The sequence below is a fragment of the Rhinoderma darwinii genome, chromosome 1, assembly GCF_050947455.1.
Source record: "Rhinoderma darwinii isolate aRhiDar2 chromosome 1, aRhiDar2.hap1, whole genome shotgun sequence".
Classification (NCBI taxonomy): Eukaryota; Metazoa; Chordata; class Amphibia; order Anura; family Rhinodermatidae; genus Rhinoderma; species Rhinoderma darwinii.
The window spans coordinates 611,339,968-611,361,446 of NC_134687.1; the positions used below are offsets into that span (position 1 = coordinate 611,339,968).

A 21,479-nucleotide genomic window follows, 5' to 3' on the forward strand; every position below is an offset into this window, starting at 1 on the left:
AGCTCTCCAGTGTGGTGTAGTATAGAGGATCTGTCAGCTCTCCTGTGTAGTGTAGTATAAAGGAGATGTCAGCTTTCCTGTGTGGTGTAGTATAGAATATCTGTCAGCTCTCCTGTGTGATGTAGTATAGAGGAGCTGTCAGCTCTTCTGTGTAGTGTAGTATAGAATATCTGTCAGCTCTCCTGTGTGGTGTAGTATAGAGGATATGTCAGCTCTCCAGTGTGGTGTAGTATAGAGGATCTGTCAGCTCTCCTGTGTAGTGTAGTATAAAGGAGATGTCAGCTTTCCTGTGTGGTGTAGTATAGAATATCTGTCAGCTCTCCTGTGTGATGTAGTATAGAGGAGCTGTCAGCTCTTCTGTGTAGTGTAGTATAGAATATCTGTCAGCTCTCCTGTGTGGTGTAGTATAGAGGATATGTCAGCTCTCCTTTGTGGTATAGTATAAGGGAGCTGTCAGCTTTCCTGTGTGGTGTAGTATAGAGGAGCTGTCAGCTCTCCTGTGTGGTGTAGTATAGAGGATCTGTCAGCTCTCCTGTGCGGTGTAGTATAGAAGATCTGTCAGCTCTCCCGTGTGGTGTAGTATAGAGGATCTGTTATCTCTCCTGTGTTGTGTAGTATAGAGGAGCTGTCAGCTTTCCTGTGTGGTGCAGTATAGAGGAGCTGTCAGCTCTCCTCTGTGGTGTAGTATAAAGGATCTGTCAGCTCTCCTGTGTAGTGTAGTATAGAGGATCTGTCAGCTCTCCTGTGCGGTGTAGTATAGAAGATCTGTCAGCTCTCCCGTGTGGTGTAGTATAGAGGATCTGTTATCTCTCCTGTGTTGTGTAGTATAGAGGAGCTGTCAGCTTTCCTGTGTGGTGTAGTATAGAGGAGCTGTCAGCTCTCCTCTGTGGTGTAGTATAGAGGATCTGTCAGCTCTCCAGTGTGGTGTAGTATAGGGGATCTGTCAGCTCTCCTGTGTAGTGTAGTATAAATGAGATGTCAGCTTTCCTGTGTGGTGTAGTATAGAATATCTGTCAGCTCTCCTGTGTGATGTAGTATAGAGGAGCTGTCAGCTCTCCTGTGTAGTGTAGTATAGAATATCTGTCAGCTCTCCTGTGTGGTGTAGTATAGAGGATATGTCAGCTCTCCTTTGTGGTATAGTATAAAGGAGCTGTCAGCTTTCCTGTGTGGTGTAGTATAGAGGAACTGTCAGCTCTCCTCTGTGGTGTAGCATAGAGGATCTGTCAGCTCTCCTGTGTGGTGTAGTATAGAGGATCTGTCAGCTCTCCTGCGTGGTGTAGTATAGAGGACCTGTCAGCTCTTCTGCGTGGTGTAGTATAGATGACCTGTCAGTTCTCCGGTGTGGTGTAGTATAGAGGACCTGTCAGCTCTCCTGTGTGGTGTAGTATAGAGGAGCTGTCAGCTCTCCTGTGTGATGTAGTATAGAGGATGTCAACTCTCCTGTGTGATGTAGTATAAAGGAGCTGTCAGCTCTCCTGTGTGGTGTAGTATAGATGAGCTGTCCACTCTCCTGTATGGTGTAGTGTAGAGGATCTGTCAGCTCTCCTATGTGGTGTAGTATAGAGGATCTGTCAGCTCTTCTGTGTGGTGTAGTATAGAGGATCTGTCAGCTCTCCTGTGCGGTGTAGTATAGAGGATCTGTCAGTCCTCCTGTGTCGTGTAGTATAGAGGATCTGTCTGCTCTTCTGTGTGGTGTAGTATAGAGGATCTGTCAGCTCTCCTGTGTGGTGTAGTATAGAGAATCTGTCATCTCTCCTGTGTGGTGTAGTATAGAGGATCTGTCAGCTCTCCTGGGTGGTGTAGTATAGAGGACCTGTCAGCTCTCCTGTGTGGTGTAGTATAGAGGATCTGTCAGCTCTCCTGTGTGGTGTAGTATAGAGGATCTGTCAGCTCTCCTGTGCAGTGTAGTGTAGTGTAGTGTAGTATAGAGGATCTGCCAGCTCTCTTGTGTCATGTAGTATAGAGGACCTGTCTGCTCTCTTGTGTGGTGTAGTGTAGAGGATCTGTCAGCTCTCCTGTATAGTGTAGTCTAGAGGATATTTCAGTTCTCCTGTGTGGTGTGGTATAGTATAGAGGATCTGCTAGCTCTCCTGTGTGGTGTAGTATAGAGGATCTGTCAGCTCTCCTGTGTGGTGTAGTATAGAGGATCTGTCAGCTCTCCTGTGTGGTGTAGTATAGAGGATCTGCCAGCTCCCCTGTGTGGTGTAGTATAGAGGATCTGTCAGCTCCCCTGTGTGGTGTAGTATAGAGGATCTGTCAGTTCTCCTATGTGGTGTAGTATAGAGGATCTGTCAGTTCTCCTGTGTGGTGTAGTATAGAGTATCTGTCAGCTCTCCTGTGTGGTGCAGTATAGAGGATCTGTCAGTTCTCTTGTGTGGTGTAGTATAGAGGATCTGCCAGCTCCCCTGTGTGGTGTAGTATAGAGGATCTGTCAGCTCTCCTGTGTGGTGTAGTATAGAGGATCTGTCTACTCTCTTGTGTGGTGTAGTATAGAGGATTTGTCAGCTCTCCTGTGGGGTGTAGTATAGAGGATCTGCCAGCTCCCCTGTGTGGTGTAGTATAGAGGATCTGTCATCTCTCCTGTGTGGTGTAATATAGAGGATCTATCAGCTCTTCTGTGTGGTGTAGTATAGAGGATCTGTCAGCTCTCCTGGGTGGTGTAGTATAGAGGACCTGTCAGCTCTCCTGTGTGGTGTAGTATAGAGGATCTGTCAGCTCTCCTGTGTGGTGTAGTATAGAGGATCTGTCAGCTCTCCTGTGCAGTGTAGTGTAGTGTAGTGTAGTATAGAGGATCTGCCAGCTCTCTTGTGTCATGTAGTATAGAGGACCTGTCTGCTCTCTTGTGTGGTGTAGTGTAGAGGATCTGTCAGCTCTCCTGTATAGTGTAGTCTAGAGGATATTTCAGTTCTCCTGTGTGGTGTGGTATAGTATAGAGGATCTGCTAGCTCTCCTGTGTGGTGTAGTATAGAGGATCTGTCAGCTCTCCTGTGTGGTGTAGTATAGAGGATCTGTCAGCTCTCCTGTGTGGTGTAGTATAGGGGATCTGCCAGCTCCCCTGTGTGGTGTAGTATAGAGGATCTGTCAGCTCCCCTGTGTGGTGTAGTATAGAGGATCTGTCAGTTCTCCTATGTGGTGTAGTATAGAGGATCTGTCAGTTCTCCTGTGTGGTGTAGTATAGAGTATCTGTCAGCTCTCCTTTGTGGTGCAGTATAGAGGATCTGTCAGTTCTCTTGTGTGGTGTAGTATAGAGGATCTGCCAGCTCCCCTGTGTGGTGTAGTATAGAGGATCTGTCAGCTCTCCTGTGTGGTGTAGTATAGAGGATCTGTCTACTCTCTTGTGTGGTGTAGTATAGAGGATTTGTCAGCTCTCCTGTGGGGTGTAGTATAGAGGATCTGCCAGCTCCCCTGTGTGGTGTAGTATAGAGGATCTGTCATCTCTCCTGTGTGGTGTAATATAGAGGATCTATCAGCTCTTCTGTGTGGTGTAGTATAGAGGATCTGTCATCTCTCCTGTGTGGTGTAATATAGAGGATCTGTCAGTTCTCCTATGTGGTGTAGTATAGAGGATCTGTCAGTTCTCCTGTGTGGTGTAGTATAGAGGAGCTGTCAGTTCTCCTATGTGGTGTAGTATAGAGGATCTGTCAGTTCTCCTGTGTGGTGTAGTATAGAGGATCTGGTTGTTCTCCTGTGTGGTTTTGTAAAGAAGATCTTGGCTGCTCTTCTATGGGGTGTAGTTAGGAGGATATGCTGACTCTCCTGACATGCCTGTTTTGCATCCCTCATAAAATAAAAATGATAGAGTATAATTTATTAGAATTCTGCATAGTGCCACTGCTCTGAAATCATATGTCCCAAAATTTGCATCCTTATTCGTGGAACACTTTTAAGCCCCGCCGCTGATCTGCCTGGAAACACCTACAAAACGTCCCGGGAATTCCTACTTTTATGCAAATTGACATAAGCCTTCTTTGCTACCCATTTACAGGACAATTCTGCGAAAAACGGGACAGTACAGTGCTGTTTTTCGTTTTGGGAATGTATGAATCATTGGACATCTGGTTGTTAGCATTCCCATTGTCATTGAGGGTGTCCCTCACAAAGTCCCTAACCGACGATGTTCAATCACTTTCTATATTATCAAACCGTGTATGGCACAACAAATTGATAAGGGAAACGGTCAGATTTCAAGCTGTTATTCATGTATGAAAACTTCAATTAGTCAAACTTTACACAAATGTATTTTGGCTCCATTCAGGACAGAATTGGGACCCATTCTGTGAGATCAGGAAAGCTTTTTTTATCCACGTGCCCCAGTATTTCTGAATTTCTGTAATGTTAGAATGATATGGCTGCTGATTTGTGACAATTTGTAGCACCGCACTTTATTTGTATGACAAATGCGACATATTTTGTGACATCACCACACTTTATCGTGTCATCTGCTTAGGGTTATAAAACATAATGCAAAAACATGAAAAATGTATAATAATTGAATCCGTTTTTTTCGTGATTGTATTGCTGTTGTCTTATATTACATGCTGATTATAGCCCCGAGTGCTAGTTCTCCTGTTGTCAGTCACTTGTTCTATTGCGGCTCTACGTATGGATACAAGAGTTGACGCCATAAAAAAAAAACCCAGAAGGTGTTTGTTAGCATTCCAATTTTTGCAGCTGACATAACATATAACTTAAGGGAGGATAAACATTCTTTGTTGCAGCAAACAAAATGCAACACATCACAGTCAGAGCCCCTAAGAAAACATTTAAATCACTGACAAGGTTTAAAAAAATATATGCAAACATAAAAAGTACAAGATTTATTCTCATACTGAAATGATTCTGACATCAGTTGCTCTGTTGTCACAAAAATATATATATATATATATTTATAACATAGATAGATTTGAGATTAGATAGATAGATAGATAGATAGATAGATAGATAGATAGATAGATAGATAGATAGATAGATAGATAGATAGATAGATAGATAGATAGATAGATAGATAGATAGATAGATAGATAGATAGATAGATAGATAGATATGAGATAGGTAGATAGATAGATAGATAGATAGATATGAGATAGATAGATAGATAGATAGATAGATAGATAGATAGATAGATAGATAGATAGATAGATAGATAGATAGATAGATAGATAGATAGATAGATAGATAGATAGATAGATAGATAGATAGATAGATAGATTTGAGATTAGGTAGATAGATAGATAGATAGATAGAGAGAGAGAGAGAGAGAGAGAGGGAGATAGATAGATAGATAGATAGATAGATAGATAGATAGATAGATAGATAGATAGATAGATAGATAGATAGATAGATAGATAGATAGATAGATAGATAGATAGATAGATAGATAGATAGATAGATTTGAGATTAGGTAGATAGATAGATAGATAGATAGATAGATAGATAGATAGATAGATAGATAGATAGATAGATAGATAGATAGATAGATAGATAGATAGATAGATAGATAGATAGATTTGAGATTAGGTAGATAGATAGATAGATAGATAGATAGATAGATAGATAGATAGATAGATAGATAGATAGATAGATAGATAGATAGATAGATAGATAGATAGATAGATAGATAGATAGATAGATAGATAGATAGATAGATAGATTTGAGATTAGGTAGATAGATAGATAGATAGATAGATAGATAGATAGATAGATAGATAGATAGATAGATAGATAGATAGATAGATAGATAGATAGATAGATAGATAGATAGATAGATAGATAGATAGATAGACCAAATATGAAAACCCCACTACTTTTTTAGTGTGACTCACTGTGAGTGTTCTGTCATAGAATATATAAATATCCGCTACAGTTAGAAACACCTGGATATAAGGATTATCACATTCTAGGAATCTGCTTTGATTCATATAAGGACTTGTAAGATACAAGGAAGAATATTTCCCCATACATCTTGGAAGAATGTAGACAAGGGAAGAAACATTGCTCATTTATTTTGCAGTTGTATTCCAGGCTGACTTAATGTATTATATACATTTCATATCTATATAAATGGAATTAAACCCGCAAGTAATTTACTATTAAAAACCTAATAATATATTACATTGCCTAAGAGCCCTGTAAAGAGGGAGGCTAAAGTTGTGCTAAAAATAAATACATTAATTAGTTAATATAAATGCAAAATATACAAAAAATGGATTTTCCATGCGAGTGTGAACTGAGTCTTAGGGATCAAGCACATGGCAGAGTTGTTTACATGGAGCCCATATGGTGCCACATGGAGTCCGAGCAAAGTCTCCAGGGGAGAATACCACCATAGCACGGACCCCGATGGCGCATACCATGATTGTATTTCTGCCAGAATATTAAGGAATCTGACATAAAAAAACTCCAAATGTCTCCGTATGAAGTGTACTAAAGTACGGGCCCATGTACAGCTCTGTGGGTGCCCCATTATGGCAGAGGTTGTACTGAGCCATAATACATAAGTCCTTCAATTATGCAAACTATGCCAAATTAATGGGTGTGCCAAATTTATCAAGTGTTTTAGAAATGTTTTGCCTTGACAGTTTTGAAAATGCATCAAATAGATTTTCCTTGAATGGGACCCTTTGCAGTTCCCTTTACAACGGGTGGCCACAAGCGTCACTGTGCATGGAAAAACAGTGAATGGGGCCAAATCGCTTAACCAGTGCTGCGCCCCCCTTTATTTTCAGGATCGGTGGAGCGCCCAGAGGTCGGACTCCCTCTGTTCAGAAAGTGATGGCATATCTTAACGACATGTCATCACTTTATGAGGTGGGAAAACCCCTTTAAAGTAGAAACGGATGTGACTATTTGATGAACCTTACAGGTCTGGTTTTGCGTTGGCCCAAATATTTCCCCTGTAATCTGTCTCCGCAGGGGAAATGTAGTATTACATGCTGGACATTCATGTTATGCATTCACAGGACGGGTCTGGAAGAGCAGGAGCCAGTCTTACAGAACAGCTTTCCATTCAGGCTTCTAAAGGGGGGTCTCAAGCGGGGGACTTTCTTCTATAACTTCCATATGCCCACAACCAAAGTTTATTTTCTAACATTTATAACAAATACAAAAGCAAAAATCTGGGCAATGCCACAATTATCCTGTGCACTAGTCATACATGTGTCAATGACAATATTATTTTCATGCCCTTTAACATACTGCAGTACAGAAAACTCCACTACAATTAATGAAAATCTGCCAGGGGCTAGATAAATATTTGTCCCTTGTTTGACAAAAATTATTCACATTCCTGTTTGTACAGGGCCACAAAATGTAAAACTGAGCTCCGGTCCATTGTGTTGTCCATCACTTGAACTTCATCATATATCCATGAGGATAAAGCCATTTTTTCAATGGTTCTTTCAACTTTTTCGAAGTTTTGGTAGTGGCAATCCCACAATTTTACTATGACTCGTGGATAAAGCTGTGGAGCCCTGGACTTAAGTTACACAAATGCACAATTTAAGCAGCTAAAAATATAAAAATAACAACTACATTAATAATAAAATGAACCTGAATATTACGTAATGGGATTCAGGACTATTGGTTTCATTCAAAAACAGGGCAACATGAAATATGTAGGTTCTTTCCATGGTCCACATGGATTTCCTCTTGGCAATTTAAAACATAAATGGCAAGTTAGTGGATAGGGACCGATATGGATAGATAATGTATGTTCCGTATATGTGTAATATAAAAGAAACAATATAATATAATTTTTCTATAAACTTCTGTAGGGATTCTCAAAATGTAAAAGTCCCTCCCCCTAGGAGCAGAATTCTTACAGCAAGCAGCAAAGTGGAGGAGAAAGTACAACTATTGTGGCTACCTGCCACAAAGCAATATAGTGACTGAAAAATACATTTATTGGAAAATACAAAAAATCCTATTATAATAATATTAGGATGCTGATTATATGACATATAGGGTGTATATTCTGGATCAGGCCCCTGATCGCTATGAATGCAAATACCAGCACTTATCTTTCCAAAAACACTATTATGTTTTGCCCGTCACTACCATAGAAGAGTTATCAATACTACTGTCCCTTACCGCCCCCCCCCCCCCGGCCCTTTAGTAAAAATGATAATATAACCCTTGCCAGACGGTCACATACACACTTGTTGACCTTTTTAAAAAAAAAAAAATCTCCCATCTACCCTTTATGAATGACTGGGTGAGGGTATTGGAATCCTTCTTTTAGGAGAGATGGGGTCCACAACATTTAGGTAAAGGAAGCCATAGTTAGGCAGATGTGTTACAATCACAAAAAGTTGGTGACATTTATCCAACTCAATATACTCTGCAGAGGTTTTGACTGCTGCCCTTTCTATACAAGTGTGAAGGATCTGATCTACCTTCTACCATTCCTGATATAATTTGGGATCTTTCTTGTTATTAAGCCATTTTTTTTAAGAGAGATGGGGTCCCAGCAGGGAAAACCCTAGTCTTTTACGTCATGGTAGCCATAGACTAGCAGATTTTTATGCCAATATAAAGTCTGGAAAGACATCCTCCCATCTTAGTCACCTTCACTGGGGTCAAGCCCTACTTTTTCTGTGCAAAAGTTGCAGCCAGCCATTTATTTCAGGAGAAATTTTGTAGTATTACATGCCGTCCATTAAAATAAATAGCTGACCATACATAGATGGTCAATTTCACCAGAGGAAGTACAACCCTGACTGGACCCTTCTCTATAACGTTCATATGACCTAATAAGTCATACGGACATGGGTTGTCTTTATGTGAAAAGTCCTTTAAGTGAAATGGCTGATTCGTTTTAGACTCTTTGAGAAAACAGAACAATTGTCATAATGGGAGCAAATTGCAATGTATAGTAGAATAGTCCAATATGGCGGCCCAAAAAAACAACCCATGTCAGCTCACCATAAGCTGTGATTGGAAAAGTAGTCACCATATCAATGCTAGATTTTGGAGTCTGGGTCAAATTCGACCAAAAGAATAAAGGTGTTGTCCAGGATTACAAAAACATGACCGCTTACTTCCAAACACAGCGCCACATTGCAGCTAAGCCTTATTCACTTCAATAGAGCTGAGCTTCAATACCGGAAGCAAACCATGGACAGGTCAGTACTGTATCTGGCAGAAGGCAGTCATGTTTTTCAAATCCTGGACCAGCCCTTTAATTTTTTGAAAAAATTTCTTCAAATAATTTCTCGATTTATCAGTCCTGTTCTTATCAATTCACTCAAAATTTGTCAAACAAATATATAAAAAAACGAGTAGACAAATAATAATAATATTAATTGTCTCTATTGCCTAATGCTCTGGGCATGAGTTACTAAAGCAAGTCCCCCTGGTACTCGGGTGAGCCAGAACGGCATTACTGTAAAATAAGTGTCAGACGTAATACATTCATATTCTAGATTTGTAAAAATGCATTTACAATGTAATCATGCGAAGAACACTATTTAAACAGCAAGTGCAAAGCAAACTTTATGACTGATAAACTGAATTACACAGGCATAATTTGATTAGCCATTTAGCACAGCGTTTTCCCAATCTACCCCCAGAAAACTAGACCGCAACGAGGAGAAAAAAAATAAAAATTGTAATTCTCATGGATAGAAAAAGTCATCATGTTGAATGCAAAAAAATCACATTAAAAAAAATAATTTTACTACAAAATCAGAAAACTCATTTTTATATGTAACACTTAAAATATTTCTTAAGTCTGTCTCCACAATTTCTTCCGGCCTCCCTACTTATAGCATATAATTTACTATCTTTATTGTTACTAGACCCCTTCCCCCTTATCTTGATTGTATCCCAATGCTGATATAATATCCTCATAGAAGAAAGGAAGGTAGGATCCAACGAAGTGTAATGGTAAAAGGAAAACTCGGTTTCCACTTTATTGAAAATAAGCGATAAAATGACGAACACTGGAAAAGGACGCAATACAAGGTGGTCTAGATGGCAGAATGAGAGAGCCTACGCGTTTCGAACACGGTCTGTGTTCTTATTCATGGCTAATTCTAGAATTAGCCATGAATAAGGTCCTCAACTAAAACTAGTCTGTGTAGGATGGAGAAGCAGTCTCTTAAATAGCTGATATATATTCTTCCTGTGACCACTTTAGTGCATGTACCCAAATGGTGGTCACAAAGAAAGTAAGTGCAGAGGTTGCAAGGAAACCTGAACTATATTAGCCTGCAGAATCCACTAAGGTGATAAAATCTTAACTTTGGGTTATATTAAAGGGGTTGTCCAGGATTAGAAAATAATGGTCTTATTTTTTTTTCCAGAAACAGCACCACTCTTGTCAGTAGGCTGTACCTGGTATTGCATCTCAGCCACATTTAGGTAATTTGGGCTGAGCTGCAATAGCATACGCGGCCCATGGACAAGTGTGATGCAATTTTTAATCCTGGACAACCCTTTTAAAAAAGTAGGTACATCAAAACTAGAGTCTCAAGTACCAGGGAAAAATACAATAAAAGCATAATTTACTATACTGAATTGTAATATAGTGACTGTTCTCCAAAATGTGTAGTGAAGGTAACAGCAATGACTACAACCCTCACAGTTGCTTGATTTTCCATTACATAAAACTAGAAAAACCCTATTAACGTACACAATGTCACTTGTCAACTATCATTTTGGCCAAACTTCAGACTATGACCAATAAATCCAAATAGCAATTAATGACTAAAGCACAAAACACAATAAATATGAGCATTGAAGGGCTGCCAATAATATATGTTAAAGTATGTTCATACTGCCTATTTTCAGACGCTATTTGGGCCATAAACACTCCGAAAAATGGCTAAAAATACGAAGGCTGTACGCCTCCAAACATCTGCCCATCGATTTCAATGGGAAAAACTGCGTTTCTTTCACACAGGGCTTTTTTTTTATGGGGCTGTTTGTAAAAATGGCGTGTAAAAAAGAAGTGCATGTCACTTCTCGAGTCGTTTTTCATTGTCTCAATAGAGAAACAGCCAAAATATGGCCGTACAAAACACATAAAAAAACGCTTGATGCATAAAAAATAGCTGAAAATCAGAGGCTGTTTCCCTTGAAAACAGCTCCGTATTTTACGTCCGTTTTTCGTTTGCCGTGTGAACATACCCTTAAAGGGTTTGTCTTGTGAAACCACAATCATATGCCCTATTAAAGTATATGGAGTTCAGAAAAGGGGCCAAGAAAGAGCAGCTCCCACTGGACCTTGCCAGGTATTCTACATAGTTTCCCATTTCAAAGGCAGTCATGTAATACTATATACTAAAGTGTGACTACAACTGTCAGGAGCCACACCCATGATGATCAGATGATCACCAGGGAGGTTCCTTAGGAAAAAGGGGGCTGTCTTATTGTGACATCCCCTTTCTTTTAGATGTGTTTCCAGACTTAATCAGGTCCCTACATGTCCGGTAATTACATATATTATGTGTCGTAAGTGTCTTTCTTTTTTTTGACAGTTTTGAATGGCCCACATTTTATTTCAATCATATTTTTAATCTATTTTTTTTAATTCAGAATAAGCTAAAAACAAATGACTACAAGAAGATTAAGGTGTAGTATCTTGTACAAACACATCCATAAATTGCTAAAAACAGTTGAAAATTTATGGAAACGGATGTCACTGTGGTAGGGGGGAATGGAAACCAATGGTGGTCAGAAATGACTTATCTCTCTTTATCTTGAACAGAATACATAAAAAAAAAATCATTCATAATTTCATCAGCAACAGAGGAATGGAGTAGGTGCAAAAGTTATCAGGGGTGTAGCTATAGAGTGTGCAGCGGTACAGATGTAGCCATCTTTATTTTGACTTTTAACGCATTAAATACACAGTGGCAAGTAAATTTCATTAGACTTTTTCAATGGCTTTTGTTGTGTGATATCACGCTGCAGCAAGTTATCAGAGTCTAGATAAACTTCGCTACATCTTAAACAGAAGTCCCCAGGCCCTGGTGCCCAAGTGGGTCCACAGGCCCCTCTGCCATATAAGAAGACAACAAGTATTATAAACGGCACATGGCAGGTGAAGAGGGCTTTCTACAGATTTTGCATTGAGGCCTAGGAGCTTCAAATAACACCTCTGGGTGGGCCCATAACTGAACCTACGTGCCTGAGGGGGCTAAAGCATTGTTCCCTCTATGCTGTGTGCTCCAGAAATGATAGCGTTAAAAATGGCAAACCCTGCATTCAGATAGGTCCCTTAGTCTGCCCGTACATGTAGAGTTCATGCAGCTATAGCGTGCCACGTGGACGAGAACCGCATTTGGTTTTATTGCTAATTGCCACGACTTTGCGATACAGGCTGCTCGACTCGTATAGGTGAAGCACATGGTTTCATGTTCGACACACAATCGCACCGTGTACGGGTACCCTTATTGGGCTTGTTGATATTCATTAATTGGTTGTTTTAATGAGGGAGCAGTGGCCCCAAAGGCCTCTCTGAACATATCAAGACATCAGTATTATAAGTGTTACATAGAGGGTGGGAACCCACTTCCAAAATTTGGAAAAGTGCAAATGTTGCACATTGGTTATTACCAGCCTGCCTAGTCTACCTGTATACCAAATTATCACAAATATTACCTCGTACTGATTTAACTGTGAAAAATTCAGAGGATTTTTTTTTTCCGGCCACACTCCAATTAGCTAAGTAACAAACCTCTCTATCGTCAGAATAAGGGTATGTTCACACGGCAGCCTCCGTTACGACTGAAATTACGGAGCTGTTTTCAGGAGAAAACAGCTCCGGAATTTCAGACGTAATGGCATGTACAGGCGCTTTTCGCTGCGTCCATTACGGACGTAATTGGAGCTGTTTTTCCATGGAGTCAAGGGAAAACGGCTCCAATTACGTCTCAAGAAGTGACAGGTACTTCTTTGACGCGGGCGTCTTTTTTACGCGCCGTCTTTTGACAGCGGCGCATAAAAAAAATGACCGTCGGCACAGAACATCGTAAAACCCATTCAAATGAATTGGCAGATGTTTGCTGCCGCTTTGGAGCCGTATTTTCGGACGTATTTCGGGGGTTAAAACGCCCGAATTACGTCCGTAAATAGGGTGTGTGAACCCAGCCTAAGACTAACCCTCATTCTAAAAAAAGAAAAAGAAAGTCTATAAAAAAATAGAAAACATAAACCTGTACATTACTTCTCATTTTGAAAATGTCATATGAAGAAAATATGAACAATATTACTTTTTAAATCCAAATATAACATATTAGGAACCATGCTTCACTAATTCCTGTCTGACACTTTATAATAACTGTACTCTTTACCAATTTCAGTATCTGCTTTTTCTTAAAGGGTGGGCGAGGTCACAAGACAAAATTTGTAAATTTTGGAAATTAATCTAGTATACAGCACCATTGACCTTTGGCGTATGAGTGAGGATATGAATATTAAATTGTCGTGTTTACGTATACTGTTTTGGTTACACCTTCTCTGAGACGTTCTTTAAGGACATCTTAGAATCCTTTGGTTGGTCGATATCAACCATCTACACCATGGCTTTGATAGTATACAGTATATTATATTATTAATGTGTGTGCCAATGCCATTAAACCATTGGCACACAAGCCTTCGTTGGGTTACCATCAGTAATCCAATGAAGGCTTGGACACCTACCATGAAGAACGTTACAATTAAATCACCCATATCACCCGAGAACAAGTCTTAGCATAGTGAATGGCAATATTGGAGGCTTTACTGATTATTAAGATGGTTGAAGAGGGGGACCGCACCGAGTAGGAATGATTTCACCAATGAGCTCCTCTTCAGTCAACATAATGTATTAGATTCCTTCATTTTCCAAAAGTCTTACAAGAGAATGTCAAGATAAGGCTATGAGATAATACAGTGACTAAAAGTTTCCACAAAAAAAAAAAAAGCCACATTCGGTGAAACTAACCACACATGGTGAGATATCTCGCCAACCTCTACTACCTCCTTACGACATTTAGTATATCTGGTAAATAAAACCCAATATACACCCTCAAGACTCTTGGATTGAGAAGAAATGGGTCTGAGGGAGGCAAAAGGAACATGTTATTTTTTTAGAAAATTGGACAACTTTATGTCTCGACCCGCGTAAGATCTGACAAATCATTACAGTAATTGTGTATGATACCACTAACGCCGCCTGTCTTGTCAACGCGGCCAGGTAGACCCTTACTGTCAATTGACTTTAAAGGAACGATTTTTCCCGTTCAATGCTATTGTTTCCCCAAAGATAAGCGACACACGAGTAATTCGGCATCTGCTCATCTCCCTCACACTCCGTATAATTATCATGTATGTTTGGTCAACCTGAACGTAGATGTTCATTTCCAACCAACAGTTCTTTCTACAGACAGTTGTAAGAGGTCCATGGACATCTTTAGTCTTAGACCTTCATTTGTAGGTCTTCTTTCTAGAAGGATGGATGATACTTGAATATGAATTATTACTCTTAGGTTCCATTACACATTTGGTTTTATGTTGTTGTTTTTTTGGTAGTCTATGGCATTAACATCACCAGGATCATGCTGGTTCCTCCAATTCTACCTTCTATAATACCCGGTATATCAGGATCTTAGGCTTCACAGCAGACAACTTGAAGTCACCCTGAGCTGATGTTTTTATTCTTTTATATATTTTTTGTCTTGATACAGCTTCGTTTTTCCATCTGTACTTGTTGTGTTGCATGTATCAGAGCTTTCATCAAAAGAAGATGAAACGGAGCGATGGATGGCAGTGATTCATTCCTTCCCCATTGAGCTTTTATCACATCTGCTTGTCGAGAGTCATCTAAACATCCTTCGGCCAAGGTGGAGTGGGGAGCAATGCAAGATCATTTTTGATCATTGTAAGATGGGGGATATCCCAATAATACAGGATAATCAAAATGCAAGCCCCCCCCCCCCCCACTAAACATTGTATATGCTCCAAAGTAAAATTTAGGGTCAGTTTAACACTTGCAGTAACACGGTGTCCATTACTAAGATACTTTTACACGTTCCCTCACACTACAGCAAGTATTGATGACCCTTTTGGGATATCACAAAAAAGGCCTAAAATCAAGTAATTTCTTGAGAGACACAGATTGAGGCTTTGTTTAATAATTCCTTGTCATTTCCAAACGTGGGGCCTCAGATGCCATTTGTCTTATGTGGTTGGCACAAATGTAGAGAATTTTTGTAGATTTTGCTAAACTATCAAAGTTTAGGTAAATTATTAGAAACTGGGAACAGTAAGTACGTATGACATACTGTACAAAGTACAGATGTAGCAGAGGTGAGTGAGGTTCAATCAGATATAGCAGTGTTTAGAATGTCATTACAACATGCAGTCTGTGTTTTTACATAGGACTGCAGGTAAACCTTCTACTACAAATAAACAAAACATTAAAAGATTGTTTGCCAGTTCTTCATTGATGGGCGATTTCCTAGTATGGATCCATATTTCCCCAATACCAGACAATGGCGGCTGACATGCTTAAATACAGATTCTTATTTCAGCCTCCATTGTCCTATATGAGGATAAGCCTCTGTAATAGGAAATCGCCCGTCAGCGATACGCTGTCGCTAGACTCTGCCCTCTTCATCAACTTTATCCAGGGTTATCAGTATTCACAAATAACAGAGCCCTACATTGTCAAAGGAAAAATTCAGCTCTGCTACATCTGTACTGATAAAATAGAGTTCCTTTTATTTCGTTTTCAGAATAGGTAGTAATAGGTCGTACAGTATCAATACTGTGTCTGCAGCCCTATGTAACTAACAATGTCAATTCTGCTACATCAGTAATATAGGCAATAAAATCTAAACTCTGCACCAGGTGCTTAATAAATTACTTAGAAATAGATTTCACCCATAAATCTGAAGTTCTTTGTTAACATGTCACTTACTTAAATTTCCTATTTAAGCCAAGTTTAGCATTTTCCATTGCACCTACTTAAGTGGGAAGTGCAAGGAGAATATTCTATATCGCTTTCTCTTTTCCAGAGCACCTGCGAAAAACACTTCACTATGGGAGGCGTAAATTCCAACCACAAATATGATGCAAAGAAGTTTAGAGCAAAAATGGCTAAAACTATTGAATAAATTGTTTGTACCCAGATGACTATAAAAATGAGCAACATTTTAACATTGATAAATAGATAGTAAATGTCCTATAAATTATAATCAAAAAATCTGGTAGTGAAAAAATATATATAATAATAATAATAATATTTATATATATATATATATATATATATATATGTATATGTATATATATATACACATATATTTTGCCATGTATGTCTCTACGTGTTTCATGATAAAAAAAAAGGAATTTCTATTTTATTTTCAGCCATTCTTTCCACATAAGGCTTAATAATTAGACTAAACCCTAAAAACCATTTAAATATATATTTTTCTATATATTTCAGACCAGATATAATTTTTTTTCCACAATGACCAAAAAAAACCAAAAAGAAACACACAAAAATAAATCAAAATAAAATTCAATTTATTTTATTATAATTTTTTTATGACATATTAAAAGACAGAATAAAAAGAGGATGACAGTAGTTTAAGAGGGTGTAGAAACTGACTTTAAGAGTTTATATCAACAACATATGTGTATTGCAGGCGGGGTGGGAATTTTTTTTTTTTAGGGGAAATAATTCCGCAGCAAGGCTGGATTGTGCTGAACACCTGCAGACATCAAACACAAACTGCTGTTTCTTTACTGGACTGAAAACAAGGCTTTCATGTGAAAAAATGTTCCATGGGAATGTGAGGACTAGGACTCAAGTTACATTCAAGCTCTCCTGCAGACTATGCCCCTTATGTAGATAGCCAGGAGGGAGAGAGCGGGTGGAAAACACAAGCCAGGTCCTAGGTGCACTGTAGTATCTACATTTTACAAAATGGCAAAGAAGACCCAACGTCTGCAACGGTAAAAAGACTACAAGCCGGGAAGCGTAAATGTGAAATATGACTGCGCACTGCGAAATCTGTAACCGAGGAGCTTTTGTTGCAATTTTTTTTTTCCACCATGTGTTTTTTCAAACGCAAAATTATTCCTAGAACACAAAAAAAATTAAATACCCAAAAGACTTAGCAGCTTGAAGGCATTACATAAAACTGACATCTGCTCTTGTCCAATCTTTCACACTTGTACAGCTGAATAAGTCGTACAATAGTCTAGGCTGCACCTGTCCAGTAATAAGGCAGGGGGTGAGGATGGATACTTTCAGCTACCCGCTAACACACAGGTAATGGCGACTTAAGACGTCCATGATATTCACATGTCATATATTGTGTGGGTGCCTCACACAATCCCAGACCGGAATTGACATCCATGTGGGGTGTATGGTAATAGACGTGTGCAGTCAAACCTATTCGGTACATCTGAAAAGCAGCAGAAATTCTTATATATTATTGGGTATCTGTTCCGTTGCCTAAAACTGATCATTCCTATTGTCTACTTTGCACCATAGGCCGTGAAAAAGCCAAACCCCATAACAAAAACTTCTTTAGCATAGGCAAACCAGACTTTGTTTCGAATATCTATCTATCTATCTATCTATCTATCTATCTATCTATCTATCTATCTATCTATCTATCTATCTATCTATCTATCTATCTATCTATCTATCTATCTCATATCTATCTATCTATCTATCTATCTATCTATCTATCTATCTATCTATCTATCTATCTATCTATCTATCTATCTATCTATCTATCTATCTCATATCTATCTATCTATCTATCTATCTATCTATCTATCTATCTATCTATCTATCTATCTATCTATCTATCTATCTATCTATCTATCTATCTATCTATCTATCTATCTATCTATCTATATTTGTACATTCACACACACACACACTCATATGTCCGATAATTTACAAACAAAATTTGGCCAATTTCGCCAAATTCCAGCTATTATATTCATTACTGAAAGTATTAATTGCAATGCACGTTAGTTACCTAAACCCATTGTATTTTAACTATCTACTGACCCAACATGAAATAAATGGCCGGTCATAATAAAATACCTATATTATTACAATAAAGGGTAATGAAAAAAACAACAAAAATTCGATGTATATAAAGTAATAACACAACCGACCCTGCGTCCTGGGGGGCGTTGTATAATACTACGAGGAAAGTAACTGCAAGGGCTTTGCTATTAAGTTTCCAAACTGAAAATGGGAATGAAAGTTCATGTAGCGAGTAATATTTCCTCAGTTCATTTGCAGTAAAGAGTTGATGACATTCAATCCCATGATTTCAAATTATGACGAACATATACGACTATCTACAGGCAATGTGCGAGTGCCAGTCACTTTAAAACATTGCAGCTGTTAGATTTGTAGGGGGGTAAGGGGGGGAGTTAGATCTTTTGTGTATTCCATACAAAATCCTTTGACAAAAAAAGGGGTGGGGGGGTTGGAATATGTATTTTTGGAAACAAAGAAATGTTATATGTTCATTGACTGTGCCCAGAGCCTGGTGTGCCATATAGATTGCAGCCAGCTATTTAGGTACCCCTGGCACTGGATGCCAATCTGTGCGTGACAGAGCCAAATTGTCTGAAACAACCTCTGATCACTGATATCTCCTTCCGCTCACTGTCAATATGCAACAAATCAAACTTTCTACTAAAAAAAAAAATAAATAAAAATAAAAAACAAAAACAGCAAGTAAAAACAGCTAAAGATCAAACCCCAAAAAGTAGCCAATGCTAACTGCCAACACTGATAACATCCTAAAAATAGGATATAGAAGATTTTCCCAATTTTCTTATTTTTTTTTGAATTATAACATAATTCAAAAATGGAATATTCTAGCCAAATAAACCATTATCATTTTAGGGAAATGTCACACCTTGGCAAAATGACCAATCACAAAGCAGTTCCCATCCGACAACCAAAAAAAAAAAGCAATCAAACTGTCAAACAGGATTGAAAAGCACAGGAAAAATAAAACACGTTTTACATACTTGGCCCGGTAAAATGTCCACTTGCCAAAGATGTTGGTCCATTTTTCCCACTGCTGACAGGAGGGGAAAACATCTGAAACAGACAGAGCAGAAGAAGTTGAACAGAACTTCATAGTTCCATAGATATCAATACAAAAACTTCAATAATATTTGACAATAATTTAAAAAAAAAATGTTTTTTCAAAATTTCAATTTTTAAATATGGATTAATTCCTACTAAAATGACAGACTTAATCGTTTTATTTAATTTTACCAAATTTTTTACAAATTTGAATTGCAGAAAATATACTAGAAAATAGAATCATAATCAAAATGTCAAACCTTTTCTAAAGCTTCACTATGTCATTAATGACAGTGACACTAAGTAAACATCAACTGGCACCTGCATGAAACTACCATGTAATGCACACAGCAGAGGAAACAAGTCACAATTCTGCAAAGGAAATTTTTTTTTTCTATTATTTAGATTCTAATTGGTTTCTCTTATTCGACGTGTCTGGTAGATACGCACCTTCCCTGAGTCACACATGCAAAAAAAAAAAAAAAAAATTCTAACAAATGAAAAGTGCAAGAGGAGAGAGGGGCTGCAATGTGCCTGGGGCTACAGATCTTGTCCAAACTTCCGAAAGCCATCTCTTAGGGAGGAAATTCTTTCGACTAGGCAAATAAAGCCTGGGGTCCAAGATGCTAATTCACATCCACGATGATCTAAGTCATGCAATAGTTTAACTGAACACATATACAGCTATAGACAAACTTTACACATACATACATACATACATACATACATACCTACATACATACATACATACATACATACATACATACATACATATATACGTATGTACGAAAGTATGTATAGACACACTGTAGAGGATACCACCCAGATGCTTGCAGTGGTTCCAAACAAGTGGGACACTGTTGGAATCCAAAAAGCCATTTTTCCTCTCCCCCCAAGTAAAAAAAAGTACATGAAAACCTTGCAAGGAGATACCCAGGGATAAGTGTTTTACTTGGCAATTACAAGAGATCAACTCTGGTCCCCTACACAGAAAGACAAGCGAGTTTTCTTCTAAATGAGTGCCAAGGCAAAAGGAGACAGCAAGAGAGCTGCAAGGGATGGGAAACCATCCAGAATTACACGACTTCTTGCAAACACCACAAGCCAATAAAAAAATAAAATAAATGAAATGGAAAAAACAAACCCATCACCGTGCAAAAAAGATAAGAAAATAAAATGAAAACCAACAAAATAAAAAATTGCTTGCAACCAAAGCAAAACAGAATGGCAACAATGTAACAAAAATAAGCTTTGCATATTTACCATGGATTTCCAATTGCAACAACTCAGGTAACACAGAGTTTGTTATGTTTTATTATGGGTTGTTGATGTTGTTTTTTGTTCCTGCCGCTCAGCTAGTAGTAGAATTTTTGTTATGTTTGTATTTTTGTTGTTGTTGTTTTGTGTTTACAGCTGTTGTTTTAATTTCCACCGTGGGTTCTTACCGCACTGAAATCCAGTAAATCACTCAGTTCTTTGTCCGTCCCTAAGGCAGCCATTCGCTGTTGGTGATTCATTTTAGGAAAAGGATACAGGCACCTAGGAACATGGGCTTGCAGTCACTAGGGCCTGTGCATCAGGAAAGGGTTAATTGCGGGGAAAAAAAAAATAACAAAGCCTGGAAGCCTGAAAAATAGCACTATTCTGGGTACCCAATCCCAGACCCAAATAGTGCTGTTTTGGGCTGAATTCTGCTCAGCAGTGCCTGCTCTCAGTCCCCTCCCCTTCTCCCCCCCAACTTGTGCAGGGTTCGGGTGGGCATGGCTACTTACTGCTTGCAAGGGGCGAGTTTGTGACTGCTCCTCCTCCTTCTTAGCTCCTTTCTGCCAATGATTGGTGCCAGGCTCCAGCACAAACAATAGGGGGGGAGCAAAGTGGGCCAAGTCCCCCCCCTCTTGCAAACTTCTTAGTCACTAGGAAATGTCCAGTTCAAGTTCAGGTTGAAAATGACCCCCAAGATGCAGAAGAAGAAGTGGCGGTGGCAGCAGCAACAGCAACAAGCAAGAGTTGAGTGTGTTGTGTCCTCTTCCCTTGGCTCAGTGAGTGCTGTGTGCAGACATCAGCTAGCTGAGAGGCTGGGAGGGGAGGAGGAGGATGAGGGGGTGGTGGGAGTGGAGGAGGAAGAAGAGGAGGAGGAGGATGGGGGGATTTGGAGAGATGATCCCCCTCTTGACTACAGCAGCAGCAACCTCCTGGCTTATCTACTAGGATGCTAGTAGCTACAATACCCCTTCAGTTTGGAATCCCTCAACCTGCTCCTGGACTTTACATTGCTCTTGGATAATGTCTCCTTCTTCTGCAATTTTGCAAAATTTTTGCTAAATTGTTTGATTTGCTTTGCCGGAGTTGGGATCAGCTTTGCAGCTGTCGGAGATTTTTTTTTCCAGTGCACTCATGTTTTTTTTTTTCACGGCTA

The 21,479-nt window shown here is 39.0% G+C and overlaps 1 protein-coding gene across 7 annotated transcripts in view; it reads right to left on the bottom strand.

Moving 5' to 3' along the window:
• The window catches only part of TCF4 (transcription factor 4), a 406,052-nt gene extending 384,927 nt beyond the window's left edge, over positions 1 to 21,125 (bottom strand). For 2 of the 7 annotated variants that reach the window (XM_075841349.1, XM_075841341.1), the window contains exons 1-2: positions 20,509 to 20,790; positions 19,003 to 19,075 (exon numbers count right to left, since the gene is read on the bottom strand). In XM_075841349.1, coding sequence (XP_075697464.1) covers positions 19,003 to 19,075; positions 20,509 to 20,580 — 145 coding nt within the window. In that variant the 5' untranslated portion in view covers positions 20,581 to 20,790. Of the gene's footprint in view, positions 1 to 19,002; positions 19,076 to 19,323; positions 19,381 to 20,326; positions 20,791 to 20,835 lie in introns of those variants that run through there. The other 5 variants (XM_075841387.1, XM_075841379.1, XM_075841364.1 and 2 more) reach the window with 4 other exon arrangements.
• Positions 21,126 to 21,479: the final 354 nt, after the last annotated feature.